Source organism: Sus scrofa, chromosome 5, assembly GCF_054392235.1.
Source record: "Sus scrofa isolate SSC_HxYL_T2T_F1_AM1 chromosome 5, Sscrofa_HxYL_maternal_Yorkshire_Landrace_v2.0, whole genome shotgun sequence".
Classification (NCBI taxonomy): domain Eukaryota; kingdom Metazoa; phylum Chordata; class Mammalia; order Artiodactyla; family Suidae; genus Sus; species Sus scrofa.
Genome location: NC_139387.1, coordinates 34768727 through 34788310, shown reverse-complemented (window position 1 = coordinate 34788310; position 19584 = coordinate 34768727). Strand labels below are relative to the sequence as shown.

The 19584-nt window shown below is 43.6% G+C and overlaps 1 protein-coding gene across 50 annotated transcripts in view; it reads left to right on the top strand.

The window, feature by feature from the left end:
• GRIP1 (glutamate receptor interacting protein 1) overlaps nucleotides 1-19584 on the top strand; it is a 766103-nt gene that overhangs the window by 632371 nt on the left and 114148 nt on the right. For all 50 annotated transcript variants that reach the window (XM_084956272.1, XM_021092918.2, XM_084956287.1 and 47 more), the window contains exons 8-9: nucleotides 12163-12310; nucleotides 14555-14724. In XM_084956272.1, coding sequence (XP_084812398.1) covers nucleotides 12163-12310; nucleotides 14555-14724 — 318 coding nt within the window. The remainder of the gene's footprint in view (nucleotides 1-12162; nucleotides 12311-14554; nucleotides 14725-19584) is intronic.

Here is a 19584-nt window from a genome sequence, read left to right as displayed (position 1 = left end):
GGCGTGGGATTGCTGGATTATATGGTAGTTCTATTTTTAGTTTTCTGAGGAACCTCATACTGTTTTCCATAGTGGCTGCACCAACTTACACGCCCACCAAGCGTGTGGGAAGATTCCGTTTTCTTGTGCGGGGAATTCTTTGATGCCGGTATTGCTCTATTCTAGGTCTGGGTATGGTTTCACAAGTGCTGCTCACTTTATGAAAATCGATCAAGTGTCAAACTTAGAATTTATGCATTTCTCCATATGTTTGTTATTCTTCAATAAAAATTTTTTAAATGCCATAACCCAGTAATCAGAGTACAAAAGACAAATCAGTCCTGTAAAACAGAAAGGGCAACGTCAGGATCGTCCCAAGTTAGTAAAAGTACTAGGGTGAGGCTGCTGCAGAGAATCAAAGTCCATTAGCAGTCATGCTTTGCCAAACTCAAGTTAACGTGGGGTGTATTATTGAATTTCACTTGCATTGTTTGGACTCTTCTTCCAATACAGTAGCTGCTCAAGTTGTCCCCTCTAACTCCTCAGGAAAAAACTTAGGATTTCAAATCAAGCTCATCTGAACATGGAAGGTGCATTTTTTGTTGTGTGGGGATATTTTCCTAGCAGTGTATTTCAATGGACAAAAATAAATTCACATTTTTTTAAGTTACAAAAAGTTGTATGAGAGTTTAGCTCATCTGCAAAGGATTGAAATTATTAGCAGCATTATTTGAATTACAGTATCACTAATAAAATTGCTTTTAACTAGTGGGTAAGTTGAAAAGCAACCCCCCCCACCCCCCACAAAGGTACTTTTCATCTGAGGGAATGTAAGGCAGGCAAAGCTCCTATTACAAAGCACAGTTTTTCTGTCACCCCTGGGAGGTTCTAATCAAGCCTGGTGCTCTGATTGAAATGCAGGGCTCAAAGTAGGAAAACTGATTAACAGAATAAAAAATCCAAAGTGTTTTGCATGCAAACAGTCATCAGCGTATCTTATGTAATTATGTAGCCCATAAATCAACACAGCGTGCAAGGGCCTCAGTCAGGGTGTAAATATCTTAATGACCGAGATGCCTTTAACCATGAATAATTTATATCTGCATGATCCATTTTTCTCAGCCATGCTTCACTTCAGCAGAATAAACTAATCTTCTGTCAGGGGATGGACTCTTGATGATTTCTTCCTGTTTCTTCTTCTGTTTATTTTTCTCATTTTGACACAGTCCATTTTTTCCTCCCGCACTTTCTTAAATAAGGGCGACCCATTCATTCACCCTGTCGGCTTGCTTTTATTTTCCCTATACATCTTATTAGACATCTTGGAATAGAGCCAGAGCTTTTGGGCTCCGGCTCTTCATAAGACCTCTGTGGACAGAACTGGGTAGCAGCTAGGGAAAGCAGCTTAATACCACAAGGCAGTGTGAGCTTCCTGATGTTGTAGTGAGGAAACATTTATTATGGAAAGCAATTGTCAGGAAAGGCTAATGATCAATTAAACGTGAGCCTTTGTTGATCCCCTTCTGTGATTTGGAGAGTAACTGCCACATGGGTAATTCTAGAAAGTGGTACTTGCTCAAATAGTTTTGTTTTCCTAGAGCCCATTTAAATAAAGGCAGCTGAAAGGCATTCGGTTTCAATTCTATCTCATCTAAGAAGTGCATCCCAACCAGCCCAGCTGTCCATGCTCCGCCTCCTCTGCTCCCCATAGGTCTCATCTCACTGCTGTGCCCTTGACATGTACCATAGATATATTTGCTAATAGTAATTGCCTTTCTGTAGACAGTTCTGTGACGGGGAGCTTCAGTCACCTTCTGTGGATGGTGACATACTTAACATACTTTTTGACAAACTTCTTAGAAATCTGGAAATCATAACCAAGATTTCATGGGGGGCTGATTTCAAACCTTATCTGTCCTGCACTTTTTGTTTCATTTTGTTTTGTTTGTTTGTTTTTTATGTAACTAGAAACTTCATGAGGTTCAATAGAATACTGGAATCTAAGAGTTCTATCCTACCCCCTGCCCTCTTGGCAAGGGATCCCAAGGGGTTACAAGAAGGAAGGGATAATGCATTTTCATCGTTGGGTCCCCAGTACTTTCTGATGTTCCTGGAATATAGTTAGCACTCAAAAAATTTACCTGTGGCAGGAATGATGACTTAGCTGGAAGACAGGAAGCCCAGTTCCGTGGCAATGTGAGGTGGCTGATCTTCTATCCTGGCAAGGATCTAACTGGGCTTTTCCAGACTCTTGAGAGTATGTTAATCTGGCCGCTGAGTCACCTGATGGCCAAAGCATTTGGATCTGGTCTCAGTCGTGTATATAAAATGCCAGCCTGCCAGGGTCTCCTCAGAGATGACCATTTTGGATTATCGAATATCCAGCTTCTGCTGGATACCTATGAAAGGGAAAAGATTGATATTGAGGAAATCTTGGAGAGACATCCAGTGTGTCTACCCTGGGATCTACCTTTAGATCAAGCCGACCACCGCCTTAGCTTGTCCTGTTGGAGAGCTACCATCACTGATTTGCTTTTTGATCTTATGCATCAACTTTGATCAAGAAACAGCCACAGAAAACCACTTCTGTGTCCTATTATAAAAGTATATTGAGGAATTCCCATCACGGCTCAGCAGAAACAAATCTGACTAGCATCCATTTAGATGCAGGTTCAATCCTTGGCCTCACTTAGTGGGTTAAGGATCTGGCGTTGCCCTGAGCTGTGGTGTAGGTCGCAGACACGGCTCAGATCCCTGCGTGGCTGTGGCTCTGGCGTAGGCCGGCAGCTATAGCTCTGATTGGACCCCTAGTCTGGGAACCTCCATATGCCGCAGATGTGGCCCTAAAAAAAAAATCAAAAATGTATTAAGGACATTAGCACCATCTATACACAGATCTCCATGGGCCAGTATCTTTCAGCACTCCGTGCTACAGTGATCTTTATTTCCACCATAGGGATGAGAAGACTTCCTCCTTTCCAACCATGAGAACTGCATAATTGACTGCATTCCAGTAGTTGTCCTGGTTTTTAGGAAGTTTAGTCATATTTTTTTCAATTGTAACGGAGTTCACATAACGTGTAATTAAGCCCTTTAAAGTATAAAATTCAGCAGCACTTAGTACACTCGCAATGTTGTGCCACCATCAGCTCTGCCTCGTTCCACAACTTACGCAGTTACTCTCTGTTCCCCTCTGCCCCCGACCTCTGGCAACTACTAATCTGCTTTCTGTCTCTGTGGATTTACCTATAATTTAGAGTCATTTCTGCAGTTCAGTCAAAGCATCTCTCTTAACCCTTGTGAGCAAGGCGGGCATAGGCTCTTTTGCTTCTTCCTAATTGCTTCTTTATATTACATATTTTGTTTCAAGCAAGCAGCCTCCAGGCTTTCATGGAAAGAAGTTGGGTGGAGTGGCCCACAAATAAGGATAGACTCCTTTTTAACCTCCAGAACCACTTTTCTTTTTTTTTTTTTTCCCACTGTACAGCAAGGGGGTCAGGTTATCCTTACATGTATACATTACAATTACATTTTTTCCCCCACCCTTTGTTCTGTTGCAACATGAGTATCTAGACAAAGTTCTCAATGCTATTCAGCAGGATCTCCTTGTAAATCTATTCTAAATTGTGTCTGATAAGCCCAAGCTCCCCATCCCTCCCACTCCCTCCCCCTCCCATCAGGCAGCCACAAGTCTCTTCTCCAAGTCCATGATTCTCTTTTCTGAGGAGATGTTCATTTGTGCTGGATATTAGATTCCAGTTATAAGTGATATCATATGGTATTTGTCTTTGTCTTTCTGGCTCATTTCACTCAGGATGAGATTCTCTAGTTCCATCCATGTTGCTGCAAATGGCATTATGTCATTCTTTTTTATGGCTGAGTAGTATTCCATTGTATATATATATATATATATATATATATATATATATATATACAGAACCACTTTTCTACCGTTCTCCACGCTACTCTGTGTGTTGCCTGTGTGTCCTGCCTTATGGGTCCCCTCCCATGCCCTCCGACTCCAGTTGGGTTTAGCTAAGAGGGAATCATGGCAGGAGATCAGAGGAAAGGAGGATAAGATGTCCAGTGTTACTCTTTGGCTTCATCCTGCGGATTCCCTGGGGCTGACTGCATCCTTTGACTGAAGGTCCCAGCTCCTATCAGACAGCTCTCTCCTTTCTGTCCTTTCTGAAACCTGATTTCACTAACAGCTCTATCCTTTGCCTCTTTAGGCCTCATGGAATACGGTGCCCTGTTCCTTCCAACCCCAGAGTACTGCATTATCCCTAACATACTGTGCTGTACTGTATGTGGTTTCCCTGTAACCTGCCCACACATTTCTAAATAGTTCCTTCATTAAAATCTCATCAGATGATCCTAATGTGAGGATATCATCTGTTTCTTGCTAGGACCCTGACTTAGTAACCATATGCTCCTCCATGGATCTGTTTCGCTGTCAATCAACATGATTTGCCCACAGTCCTCTGCAGATCAGCTGGTCTGGCAGATTCTCCTAGGGCCAGACAGTGTCTTCTTCCAGGCATCTGGAGCATTCCCATCTCTTTATGGTTTTAAGGCACAGGCCCTTTGTTCAGTCTCTTAAGTGATGCCAGTCTCTTTTAAGAACTTGTAATCCTGGAGATGGCTTATTTACTTAACCACTTCCAGCTGCTATAATACCCACTGGTAGGAGGGAAATGACCAATGAGTTCAAGTTTCATCTGGAAGAAGGTGGAGTTACCTTTCTTCCAATGGATTGTGCCCTAGTTCTTTCACTAGGATAAACTCAACATCTTCCCAGTCTGATATTATGAGGCATTGGATAGAGTTCATTATGCAGGCTTCGGATTTGGATAAAAGAATCATACTCTTGATCATTCACATCATCTGAGTATAGCACGTGCTCCCTGTTACAAGAGCAGCTGTTCAAAGGATTTAAACATGGTGTTTAACATCACTTCAAACTGCACTAGGAACTCTCAAGGAAAAGAACATGGCTTAAATTTCTGCACCATCACCGTTGCTAGCAGAGCACCTGGAAGAAAATAACAGGTGTTCGTTCATGCATTCATCCCATCAACAACTAACACTGAGCACCTACTGTGTACACAGACCCTGCGTAGACTCTGCAGAGCATCACAGTCCTGAGCGGGACATACACAATCTCTGCTGCCTGGACCGTACATTATTAATCGAAAAACAAAGAGGTAATTAAACAACTCATTGTTGAGTTACGTTTATTAGAAGTGCTATGAAGGGAAAGCAGAGTGTTTGGGGAAAGCATACAGCAGCAGGTGCCATGGTTTGCAGGGCAGGGCAGGGCAGGAATCCCTGTGGAAGTGACATTTGAACGGAGCAGTGGTGAAGAAGCAGATGAAGGAACAGAAGGAAGAGTTGGGGAACAGAGTAGATGAGGGACTAGAGGCAGGAAGGCACACCGTGTTTTCAAAGAATTGAAAGAGAAGCAGGAGGCTGGAGCAGAGAAAACAAGGGCAGCGTGGCAGTGAAGGGAACTGGTGAGGTAAGCGGGAGCCAGGTCAGCTAGTGCTTGAAGACTATGATAATAAATTTTACCCTGTCAGGCACAGCCATTGAAAGGCTTTAAGCATGAGGTTAACATGATGAGATGTGCCCTTTTTAAAAACTGGATCTGGATCAAGGAAGGGAGGAACTGTGAGAGGATGAGGGTTTTTTTTTTGTTTGTTTGTTTGTTTGTTTGTTTTACTTTATTTTTTTCTTAGGACTGAACCCATGGCACATGGAAGTTCCCGGGCTTGGGGTCAAATCAGAGGTGTAGCTGCTGACATACGCCACAGCCACAGCAGCATGGGATCCAAGCTGTGTCTGCAACCTACACCATAGCTCATGGCAATATCGGATCCTTAATCCACTGAGCAAGGCCAGGGATGGAACCTGCCTCCTATGAATCCTAGTTGGGTTTGTTAACCGCTGAGCCACGAAGGACGCTCCCCGATGAGGGATATTAAATGATGGTAACTTGGACTTGAAATGGTGACTGTGGAGAGGGAAAGAAAGCATGAAGTTGAGAGTTATTTGGGAATTAGAATCTCAAAAAGTTTGTGAAGATGAGGGAGGAGATGGGATCAGGGGTGACTTCCGGGTTTCTGGTTTGTGAGATGGCATAAAATGCAAACCACTCACTAGGAGAAGGAGACATGGAGAAGCATCTGTGGAGTGGGGTGGGCTCACCACTCGGTCTTGGATATGTTGTGTTTGATGGGCTTATGAGACATGGAGGAATTGTTCAAGGTAGCAGTGGCGGATGTGTGCTGGACCCATCAGTTCGAGAGTGACCGTGGTCCAGGCTGCTGAGGAGAGAGAACAGAGGACTGTGAACTGTTGTCAACAATCCCATGGAGTTCCTGTCATGGCTCAGCGGAAATGAATCCGACCAGGAACCATGAGTTTGCGGGTTCAATCCCTGGCCTTGCTCAGTGGGTTAAGGATCTGGCGTTGCGGTGAGCTGTGGTGTGACGTCGCTCAGATCCTGCGTTGCTGTGGCCCTGACGTAGGCCAGCAGCTGTAGCTCTGATTGGACCCCTAGCCTGGGAACCTCCATGTGCCGTGAGTGTGGCCCTAAAAAGGCAAAAAAAAAAAAAAAAAAATCCCTGATCATCTTTCTGTGAGATAAGAGCCTTCTTTTCTGCTTAAGACCTCATTATGACAGTCTTGTTAGAAAGTTATAGTTGTGCCCTAGAAAGTCTTTAAGGGAGAGCTTTCATATTATGAGATGAGTGTATGAAGGTGGGGACCATCTCTCAAACTTTAAGGGATGTTATTGTTGTCATCAAAATATTTACAGTTCTGAGGTTTTTACATCCCATCCTGAGAAACTTTTTTTTTTTGGCCATGAGCAGGGAGTTTTATTTTTGAGTTAGGAGACTGATACAAAGTGTTGATGGATAGAATTTCCCACTCCTAACGACCACAGCAGCCACAGGGTTAGCCCACACTTAAAATAGTAGATCGACTCAGGAGAAACATTAATTGTGTAGAGTCACTTTTATATGTAGCAGCTGCCCTCTTTTACCCATTCGTAGGCTACTGGAATTTAAATTCACTTATTGTGTATTTTTATAAAGTTTATCAACCTTCTCTAATTTTCTGATTCCTTCCTAGCTCTTACTTGCCTGACATTGCTCCTTCTCTGAAAAGTCATAGATTGTTAGGGTTAGAGGGCTTTTCTTGAAGTCCCCTAATTTTATAGGTGAAGAAAATGAGACCCAAGGGAGATGATGGCTTGAGTTGCATGATAAGTTAGTGGCCCAAATAGGGCCACCCTCCAGGCCTCCAGATCTGAGCCCAGCTTAGAATCACACACTACTTCTTCCCTTAATCATGAGTTTGCATTCCTCTTTTCAGAGTTCTGAAGCGTTCACCTTTAAATTTTAAAAGAAAGTCATTAATTGCACATTAGGCTCCCCCAAATGGAAGTAACACATTTGTTGTTCCCTCAAAGCCTTAATGGGGAAAGTACTGCTTAAAGAGAATCTGATATTCTAGTTTCCTTTCCCAAGGTGCACCAGAGCAGCTGTGAGTACTCTCTCTCCACCTCTAAATTAATGGTGGCAGAAAATAGGGTACCCTTCTTCTGTGCTCCTTTATGTCACTTTTTCTATCATATCTTTCTACACACAAAAAAATTAATCTCCATGCTTCACTATCTCTGGAACATTAGAATCATACAAATATCATTTTTCATACCTTAATACATAGGTCAGGAGAAAGAATATTAACATAAGAGTTTATATTTAAACAATTTCTTTCACAGATGCCAATAACCTCTGTAAAATCTCTAATGTTTAATCATGATGTAATGGTTTTAAGAAAAATGCAAACCAGGAATCAGCAGAAACTAATCTGACTAGCATCCATGAGAACACAGGTTCAACCCCTGGCCTCGCTCAGTGGGTTAAGGATCCGGTCTTGCCGTGAGCTGTGGTATAGGTCGCAGACATGGCTCAGACCTGACATTGCTGTGGCTGTGGTATAAGCCAATGGCTATAGCTCCGATTGGACACCTAGCCTAGCAACTTCCATATGCTACAGGTGCAGCCCTATAAAGCCAAAAAAAAAAAAAAAAAAAAAAAAAAAAAGAAGAAGAAAAGAAAAATGCAAACTTAGTATGGGTCATCGTTGTGGATTTATAGAGCTTACATCTGCAAATAATTATAAATAGCTTTTTCTTAGAATAAATGTTCAAAAAAGGCATTTCGGAGAGGGAGACTAGAGGGAAAAAGCCTTTCGGGATATAGATTCAGCTGGTACAAAAACTCAAACTGACACTACTAGCTTAAATGCGATAGAAGTTCATTTCTTAGGAGATTAAGCATTCTCTGGAGATAGTTTCAGGACTCTAAGCATCTGCCTGTCTTGCAGTGCCATGCTCTTGTCTGCGTGGTGGAAGATGGCTCACCAGTTCTGGGCCCACAGTGCAACATCAAGAAGAGGGCAGTGGGTAGAGGAGGGCACAGCCATTCTTTTTAAGAATGTGTCACTTACGTTCACTTCCCATTGGCTGGAATTTAGTCACATGGCTGCCCCTCCCCCAGAGGAGGCTGGGAGATGTCATCCTTAGCTAGGTAGCCATTCGCTCAGCTAAAACCTGGAAAGCTCATTACTGAGAGAAGGGAAGGGAGAGTCATCAATTTCAGTCACTTGTAAGAGGTTAAGTTATAAGGAACAAGGAAACTTTATTACTTGCCTCTGTTAATCCAAATAAATTTCTCTTTAGACATGGGAACGCCATGTGGAAGAATATATGTGGTGGTCACCTCATAGACCTGTTAAAATCCAACAAGTTCTGGGAGGTGATCTGGGAAATTTATGCCTCTAAAATTAATCCTCTTAAAGTTCTATAAGGACATGTGAGATGGAGTTCCCATTGTGGCTCAGTGGGTTAAGAACCCGATATAGTGTCCATGAAGATGTAGGTTTGATCCCTAGCTTCACTCAGTGGGTTAAGGATCTAGTATTGCTAGCGTAGGTCATAGATGCAGCTTGGATCTGGTGTGGCTGTGTGGTGTAGGCCAACAGCTGCAGCTCCGATTTAACCCCTAGCCTGGGACGTCCATATGCTGCAGATGTGGCCCTAAAAAAAGAAAAAACATGTGAGAAAAGGCCCCACCATGCCAGAGCTCATATGAGGTTCAACCTGAGCAGGAAAAGACTTTGCGAGGGAACAAACTGCAGGAAAAGGAGGACAACAAGCTTCTGGGGGTGGAGCTACAGGCATCAGACTGTGTGGTCCTGGCTTAGCCCCAGAACTGTGACTGTTAGACTTGAGAGGCGGGAAGAGTCAACTCTCCTAGTGATGGAAGGACAGCTGAAACAGAGGCTGTAAGGACTGACCAGAATTCTTCCAGTGAGGAAGGTGAGGTGCAAACCACTGATGCATGAAGGCACAGGGGCCACTTACACTCCAAGGGGAGTGAGAGGAAACAGGACCCCAGGCAGCACATGACCAGGGGAGGCACTGGAGAGAAACAAAGCAGAAAATGAGGGAGAAGGATAAGAAGCCCGATGTCATCAATAGCCTGAGATCAGGGTGTTAACACAGCAGGGTCAGCAGGACCAGGGAGTAGCTGCCACCATCGAGTTAGGTTCACGGAGAAATGACAACCCATATCCACTCAGCATCACAAAGTCTTCTTAGTGGACTAAGACCTTTGGCTCCTCCCAGCTGCTATTGATGAGATCTGCCTCGGAACTGACAGAAAGAGGTACAGGCCCTAATCATCTCATAACCTTTCTTAGGACTAAATATCACCAATCTTTTCAGAAAAGTAATGTAAACAAGAATCCTTAGCCCTGGAATATGAATATGGTTGGTATGACTGGTCTCATATTTACCTTATTTAAGAAATATCTTGGGAGTTCCCATTGTGACTCAGCAAATTCAGAACCTGACTAGTATTCACAAGGATATGGCTTCAAGCCCTAGCCTCACTCTGTGGGTTAAGGATCTGGCGTTGCCACACACTGTGGTGTAGGTCACAGATGTGCCTCAGATCCATCGTTGGCCGTGGCTGTGGCTGTGGCGTAGGCCGGCAGCTGCAGCTCTGATTTGACACTTAGACCTGGAACTTTCATATGCTGTGGGCATGGCCCTAAAAAGAATGAAGGAAAGGGAAAAAAAAGGGGAGGGAGGGAAGGAAGGAAGGGGGACCTTGCTTCGTCTGGAACTGAAGACGACTCTCTCCCATGGAACTTTCAGCTTCATGAGTCAGGGCACACTGCTCGAGCTTCGGCAATAGGAATACAGATTTCCTCATTCACCATATCTGAGTGATGGTTTGCTGATAAAGATGTACTTGGAGAAAGGCAAAGCTGTGTTAATGACATCTCGAACACCAGAACAGTAGAAAGTCACAAAAATACTACAGAAAACATGCAGTCTGAAAGATGAGACGACTCAAAGGCTTGAGGTCATAATATATCGATACTAATAATAATATTCTATGTGTTTAGCACTTCATAAATTACGAAATCATTTAACTATACATTGATTTCCATTGTGGTAAATGCTGAGGAAAAAGTCCCATTTTCTAGGTAAACAAGCTGACTTAGAAAGTTTCCATAAATTGTCTTAAGATACCCTGACCAAAACATTACAAAAAGAAGAATTAAGTGCAGGTGTTATAAATCCACATCCAGGGCTTTTTCCCGTATGACCTCTGCCTCTTCTGAGCTTTAAACAGCATCATGAGGTTTTCTCCTGTTTATTAGATACACAGCTATTCATTGCTCACCTCCTTGTGCCAGTCCTTATGCCAGGCACTGAGGATGGATGCTGCGATGGATGGGACATAAGCTCTGCATTCACAGCAAGCTTGCAGTCTGCAGAGGACAGAGGCATGGCATCCTCACTGGCTGTTACGAAAAAGTGACGTGTGCTACACCAGCACAGATGTAGCAGGCTGTGGGAGCCCAGGAGAAGAGGATCTCACCCAATCGCGGGTCAGAAGAGACTGCCCAGAGGCATTGATGTTTTTTACCCTGAGTCCCCAAGGATTACTGCCAGTTGAAGGAATGAAGAGAGTTCTAAGCTAAAAATAAAGCACATGTGGAGTTCCCGTCGTGGCGCAGTGGTTAACGAATCCGACTAGGAACCATGAGATAGTGGGTTCGGTCCCTGCCCTTGCTCAGTGGGTTAACGATCCGGTGTTGCCGTGAGCTGTGGTGTAGGTTGCAGACACAGCTTGGATCCCGTGTTGCTGTGGCTCTGGTGTAGGCCGGTGGCTACAGATCCGATTGGACCCCTAGCCTGGGAACCTCCATATGCCGCGGGAGCGGCCCAAAGGAATAGCAAAAAAGACAATAAATAAATAAATAAAATAAAGCACATGTGAAGATGATCCTGAGAGGAGGTGACCCTAGCTAAGGTGCAGAATAGGGAAAACCCAAAGAATTTACAAATTAAACTTAGTGTAGGCCCTCCTATTCTTTGACTACCTAGAGACATCTTCTCTTCATCCTTCCCTCCCATCCATCCATCCCTCTGTCCATTCATAGCAGTTGCTAAGATATCTATTGAGTTAATTTTTAAAACTTTTCTTAAGGAGCTCCTGGGTGGCACAGCAGGTGAAGCACCCAGTGTTGTCACTGCTATGGCTCAGGTCACTGCTGTGACATACATTTGATCCCTGGCCCTGGAACTTCCACATGCCACCAGCATGGCCAAAAATAAATAAATAAGCTTTTCTCGAGAGACCCAGTATGTGCCGGGCACTTTGTCAAGTGATGTAGAGAACATAAAGCTACACAAGATGTTACGCTAGCTGGTGCAAAGCTTCAGAAATTTTTTTTGGCTGTGCCTTTGGCATGTAGAAGTTCTCAGGCCAGGGTTAGAACCCGAGCCACAACAGTGACAACACCGGATCCTTACCTGCTAGGCCACCAGGGGAACTCCATGTAGCTTCAGTTTTAATTGAAGAAATAAACCTGTGCACATACTACTGTAGTACAAGCTGACTAGCACAGGAGTCCTAAAAGATGCCCTGAAGTTACCACTCACAGGACATAGGAATGTGATATGCAGGGAAATCTAAGTTTCAATGATAGCATTAACAGACCAACATCAGGCTGAACATTCTCCATTGTTTTCATGTGCTGCTTTGCTTATTTGTTCTATTTTGTTTTCTAAAATTTGTTCTTCCATAGATTCTGTGGCAACAGCATCCGGGCCACTCCTAGTGGAAGTTGCCAAAACTCCCGGTGCCAGCCTTGGGGTGGCCCTAACTACCTCGATGTGCTGTAACAAACAGGTCATTGTCATAGACAAAATCAAATCTGCAAGTATTGCAGACAGGTGAGTGTCATAGAAAGTGCCTTCTTTTCGCAATTGCCTGTGTGTTCAACTATATAGAGATGTATTTATGTATGTATGCGCACTCACATATGTAATACACACACACACACTCACTAAAAAACTGCTCTCCATGGAGTTTCCCTTGTGGATCGGCGGAAATGAATCTGACTAGTAGCCATGAGGATGCAAGCACGATCCTTGGCCTCGTTCAGTGGGTTAAGGATCCAGCGTTGCCATGAGCTGTGACTGTGGTATAGGTCGAAGAGGCTCAGGTTTGGTGTTGCTGTAGCCATGGTGTAGGCCGGCAGCTACAGCTCTGATTCGACCCCTAGCCTGGGAACCTGGGAATGCAGCCCCAAAAAGACAAAAAAAAAAAAAAAAAAACAGCTCTCCTGCCAATTTATACAAGCATCATATGCAAAACAAGTTACTGTTCTAGAGCTTAAAATTTTACCTACCTTGTCAGCCACCCGTGATGTAATGTTGCCTAACCAGATGTTTGGTATGGCTCTTAGAAATGGAAAAAAAGTCAAGCCACTGAGCACATTGACTTACTGTGTCCTAGGGGAATAGCCTGGTTTTGGTGTAGGGTAGCTGAGCAGACCTTTATTATGCTCCATGCAGAGAAGTCATGGGTGTGCTTGAATTGTTAACAATCAAATCCTGCCACCATACAATCGTATTGCTTTTTTCTTAGATAAATAAAACATCTTAAAAATGATGCAGTCTTTAAGAAAAAGCCCTCCCCTGTCATGGTATATTAATCTTAGGGTTTCACCACCTTCAAGAATCTCTGAAAACATCATTCATTCCCATGATACAGTAAAACTGTAAATCCTTTATCCCGAATTATTTTTCCTAATTAATATTTTAGACTCACAGGAAGGGGAAAAAAAGACGACCTTACCACCTAATAAATTATTTTACTGGTAAGAAAACCCCCACCTCCCCATAGCTTCTGGTAAGAAAACCCCCACCTCCCCATAGCTAAGCACTCCAAATGCATCCACGTGGAATTTTTTTTTTTCTTTTGAAGATGGAAGGGGTGACTTGAAATGGCTTTCCTCTTGAGAAGCAAACGGGTGTCACCCTGGAAATGCTTAGATCTGCTCAAATGCCCAATCTTCCTGCAGTTTCCAGCTGTCTTCTCCGGGGACCTTGGCCCTGTCTAGTGAACCTTTAATTCTGATGCAGTCACCTGCACACCCTGGCAGTGGATTGTCTCCAGCTCCACTGTGCTCTTAGCTACGGCCAGCCCTGGAACAGTGATGGCTTTCGATCCCAGGCACCTGCCTGTTGAGGGCTACGTGCCGCTTTCGTTATCTCCCTCTGTTTCTTTCCCATTCCGCAGTGGGTACGCAGCTCCAGGGGCTGTCCGCCTGAACTGGTCCCTCAGGATGCTGAATGTCACATGTGCTATTCTCCATCCATCCAGTAGCCAGGATCTTGAGTTTGCAAGGTGTGGCAGCTCGCCCCTCTCCCAGCCCAGCCCCTCCTTCCCTCACCACGCAGCCTCCTTTGACTACTCTTTGACTCCTGCCTAATTTCCACCAGCCTCCAGAGCTTTTGTACTAATATATCTTTAACTGCAGGAAAAAAAAATAAAACACCATGATCAAGAATTGGTGATTCAGGGAGTTCCCGTCCTGGCGCAGCAGAAACGAATCCGACTAGGAACCATGAGGTTCCAGATTCGATTGCTGGCCTCGCTCACTGGGTTAAGGATCCGGCGTTGCCTTGAGCTACGGTGTAGGTCGCAGACGAGGCTCGGATCTGGCATGGCTGTGGCTGTGGTGTAGGCGGGCAGCTGTAGCTCTGATTAGACCCCTAGCCTGGGAACATTCCGAATATTTACCAACTCATATTTATAGATAGAACAACCTGGGAGGAGGAATAGCCGGAAAAAAGTCAAGGGGAAACATTTTCCTGTTCTTCCCCATCCCCTCCTGCTCACCGCCCGCCCCCTAACTTTTGGTCCCACCACCGCCCTCAAAGAATATATTTTTTATAAAGGAGGAGAGAAAAATATTTCCTTGAATTTTTCTGTATTTTCTACAAGGCTTTACCTTCCTCTTCATACCCAAAGTCCTTAACATCTGACAGGTGGTGTTTTCTACAGAACGTTCACACGTTTCCTTTTTTTCTTAAGTGAAAACTGTGTGGAGTTTTAACTGGGAAGCACATGAAAGTCATAATCGAAAGACGAAGGCGCTTCCTCGTCCTGAGACTCTCTCCTTTCCGTAGATGTGGGGCTCTGCACGTGGGCGATCACATCCTGTCCATCGATGGGACCAGCATGGAGTACTGTACACTCGCGGAAGCCACCCAGTTCCTGGCCAACACCACCGACCAGGTCAAGCTCGAGATCCTTCCCCATCATCAGACCCGCCTGGCCCTGAAGGGACCTGACCATGGTGAGAGGATCCGCCCGGGTCCATCTCTGTTATCTTCCCCTTGCCGTGATTGCTTCTCCAGCAGAGCTAGAAAGCAGAGAGATGCCGAGTTGAAGTCTACCTCTGTCATGGCTTTTCAAAATAACACGGGTCCTTGTTTCCTCTTCTTCATCCTCCAAATCCCTTTTCCCAAGCCACACGTAATTCACCCAAAACTGGAAAATTGAGGAAAGAAACATTGTTTGAAATAGAATTTTCAGGCAGTTACTTGATTAAAAAAAAAAAAAAAAAAAAAAAAAAAGGCTTTGGGGCCAATTGAGTGTGGAGAGAAGGGAAATAATGTGACTTCCTGTTATTCATATTGAATTTCCACTCTGCTTCAAGGACCATAAGGCAAATAGTAAAAACTCCCACTCTTAAAAAATAGGTACAAAGTGGGTATTTTTACATTTTGTCTGTTTGCCAGAGGAGGTTTTTTCTTAGGATAGAGAACAATTTGTTTCTGAACACATATTTTTCCTGGGATTATCAGAATATTGGACTGCACTTGTGCAGTGACAAGTGTCAACTCAGAGAGTCTGCATTTTCGCTGTCCTGAAGCTCACAGACAATGCTTGCTGAGTATTTATACACCATCCTTCCTGGGCATCCTTAAATAAAACTTGGTGCAAGTAAAAGCAATTTGAGCCCAAAAATCAAAGAAAGAAATAACATTCTCAAAATAAGTGAGCACTTAAAAAAAAAAAAATCAAAGAAAGACTCTCCAGTGGGGTCTTTACCAGCACCCCCCCTCCTTTTCCTTAAACAGATACACTCTCCTTTTTTATTCCTTGAAGTCTCCCTAATACTAGCAGAGGACCCTAGGGGTGAAGAACATATTTCTACACGTTTCGAGAGAGGGAGTTTTCTCTGGAACCGAAATTTTGCTTATGAGGAGGTCATTTGTACCCTATGTCTCTCACCTTTTAAAACACATGGCACTTTTCCACAGTTTGGAAGGGGAAAAAAAAAGAGGGACCAAATAATTTTCACACTGAATGAGTCAGCTGGATGCAAGCTTTTTTAATTAAATGGAGCTTAGACAGCCCTGGAGCTAATGAAAATCTCTAGTACAGCATTCCCTTTATCAGATTTTAATTTTACACATTGGAGTAGAGAAATGAGGCCGCCTGGCAGGTTCCGCACAGAAATTCTGCCTCATTTGAATAGAAATGATAAGGGGGTGCGATTCGTGGGAATGTTGCGTTCTTGTCAGGAGACTGTGTGGGCCTTTTCCACTCCCTGGCTGAGCAGAGAGATTTCTAAAACTGTTACGTTTCTTTTAAATGAATCTAAAGTCGCCATCAGGAGCACAGCGGGCAGAGCAGTGCACACTGCCTAGTGTTTTTACAGCACACCATTTCGATGGGCACATTCTAGTATCGGTGAATCAGAGATGTGAACAGACCCTATAAAAATGTCATTGTCTTCAGCAGCCTCATTTCCCCCCCAACCTTTTATTTGCCCTGTATATAAATCAAAAGTAGTTCAACTAGGTTCCACTCATGAAATATTAAATACTTTTACCTGCCAAGACAGTTTGAGAAGATGAATTTATATACCGAAGTGGATGGAGATCCAGAACTAATTTTTTTTTTCTTCGCTGTGGAAAACCTGGCGTGATTTGTGATTTTTTTTTTTCCCCCAGGGGGATGAAGGGCTGGTCATTTAAGTAGTTCTAGCTTCCATTTCTAACCCTGCATCCACCACTTTTGTTGAAAATTGTTGGCCATCTTCTTTATCTAAGATACAGGCATCTTCCTACCTGTTACATTAAAATCAGACTCATCAGTGTTCCTCTTGGGGCTCAGCAATAATGACCCTGACTAGTATCCATGAGGACACGGGTTTAGTCCCTGGCCTTGCTCAGCGGATTGAGGATCCAGCATAGCCGAGAGCTGCAGTGTAGGTCACAGACGAGGCTTGGATCCCTCGTGGCTGTGGCTGTGGTGTAGGCCAGCAGCTACAGCTCTGATTCGACCCCTAGCCGGAGAACGTTCATATACCATAGGTGTGGCCCTAAAAAGGCCAAAACAATTAAAAATAAAATCAGACTTGTATTTCCAAGAAGAAATAAATATTGTCTCTTAATTAAAACAGTTAAATCCCAATTAAGACCAAGAGAAATACCCCCCTTCCAATATTATGGTGTTTATAATTCTCAAACTTCTGTTTGGGGTTTGTAATGGACTTCTTTTACATAGCGTTACCATTTTTCCACAAGACTGTTCTGATTATTTTTTCAAACTCTCTGATGCCTAAGCAGCACGTCTCCCATCTCATGGCTGGATAGAGATATAATATTCTCTAGATGTTGCTTAGCAGCAAATAGTATTTTCAGGGAAATATAGAAATGGGCCTCTCCATCGGGAATAGATTAACTGTGCCTTTTGCTGGGTAATAGCAGCATTCAAAAAGCCAACAAGAATGAGTTTTAAAAGAGGTCAGAAGTTGTTCCCGCTGGGTCTTTGGGAAACAGTCTTGATTGGAGGAAACTGAGACTTTGGAGGGAGAGGGGGACAGATGAGCACAGTCATAAGGTTTGCTGCATTCAGTACCAGGAGGACTTCCATTTCTGAGCCCTGGGAGCAGCCACGAGAGTAGCGTATTGGCCACAACCCCTGGATTCCTGGACAGGATAAGAGGGTTGAGCTAGAGTGGAGAGCAAATGAAAGTACCTTCCATATCTGATACCTCTTAAGATTTCAACAGTGATGCCATGATGGCATGATAGGAAAAACATTATATTTTCTTTGTTGTTTATTTATCTATAGCAAAGGATGTAAGAGCACACACAGGAAGAGGCAGTGAGGGCAGTGGGGTGGCTGAGGGGAGGGACTCAGAGTCAGAATTTCAGGATTTTAATTCTGGTTTGGGAACTTAGCAAGTTACCCAACTTTTCTCTCCCTCAGTGTCTTCATCTGTAAAATGGGCATTCTCATAATATGTACCTCTTAGGTATCTTGTGAGTATGAGCTGAGCTGGTATGTAGTGAGGACTCAGGGAAAGCTGCCTGTTAGTATCAGGACCATTACAAGGGAGAATGGACATGAATGTTTTTGCAAAATGAAAGAGCATGCCAAAAATGTAACATGTTAAATGGAAATGCTTCCCTAATTCATGAGTGTCAAGTACCACCACAAAGGATACTCAGTTTAGAGAGCATTTTCAAAATAGGCAGTAGCTGTCTTCTCTGTCCTGCGTGGTTTGTTGAATGCCTTTTGCACTCCTTATCCATGGTGTGCAATTTTGTGCGTGACCTTATATAATTTTTGTTTCTTAATTATTTTGTATGTATGAAACTTTAATCTCCAAGAATAGTTCAAAGTCAAGGTAAGTATTATGATCTACATTGAACCTGCCTGCCACAAACGGTGCCATGCTGGGCACACAATAGGTGGTCAATATCTTTCTTATTGGGTTATTAATTGGTCTCAAAAACGCCCAGTAGTTTTCAAAGCACTCCATAAAGAACTGGGTCAAAAAGTGAATATAAAATTCTGAGTCCACTCACTATACCTACCTCATTTGAAACACAGACAATACAGAGTATAATAGAGTGGCTGTGGGTGTAGGTGAGCCAGACCCAGCAATGACTGCATCTTGCAAAAAGTCTTCTGGTACATCCTAAAGCAGGATGAGGATGGTGAAAGAGAAGCCATCAGGGGTTCCCCCACAATGCTCTTTATCACAAGGGAAATGCTACTGCAGTGTGGACATGGACCCTCTGGCTGGTATTCCTATTCATTCATGCATGTATTCATACATTCATTCACTCATTCATCAGTCATCATATACCAGCCACTGTTCTAGTTGCCATGATGCATCGATTGAGCATGACAAGCAAAGTAGATTCCTAGTCTCATGGAATTTACATTCCACATATAAAGAGAAACATTAAAAGTCTATGAAATAAAATAAAGCCATTTCAGGCAGTTACTGGTGCTATGAAAAATTTAAAACAGCAATGGGATAGCAAAGGGACAGGGCAGCTATTTCATCCAAGGAGATCAGAACTCTGACTTCTCTGAGGAGGTGGCACTTGAGCTGAGATCTGAAGCATGGAAAGAAGCCAGCCATGCAAACAAGTGGGAGAATGAGAGGTAAGAAGAATAGGAAGTGCAAATGCCCTGAGACAGGAGGCAGCCTGACTTGTTCTAAGACAGGACAGAAGGGTGAATATGGCTGAAACAGTCAATGATGAGGAGAATGGTAGGGGGTGAAGCTACCAGTTGATTCTCTTTGTATGTGTAATCCCCTGAAGTAGCTTAAATAGGCGTCCCATGATATAACTCATGTACATAAAAGATCATTCTGTGTTGCAGATACTGGAAGGTAGGTATTCAGGAGATGAATCAAGGAGCCGAGTCTGAAAATGTGGCAAGAGTGTAGGTGAAAGAGATGATGGCTTGAAACTAGATTGGTGGAGAGGGAGATGGAACTCAAACTAGAAACAGCAGTGGGTAGAAGAAAAGGGCCAGACAATTTAGGGCTACAAAATTATGGTGGCCATAAATGTGTGCTATAGATTTCTGAAATACTCTCTAAACTTAAGTTTCCAATGAATGAAATCTGTTGAGTAAGAGATACACCTCTTTCCTTTGAAAGATACTTTGTTTGTTGGCATGGCAAGTGGATAGAAAGTAGAATCAATGTTATTATTAAGAGCCCATTGGTGTTTATTCTGTGTGCCAGCATCATGCTAAGCACCTTAGGTACACGATCCTCCCAGGTGCCCTGGGGGATAGATGCTTTCGTGATCTCCATTGGACAGATGAGGAAACAGAGGCTTACAGAGGCTGAGTACCCAGCCAGGATCATGTAGGGAAAACCTGCTGGAGC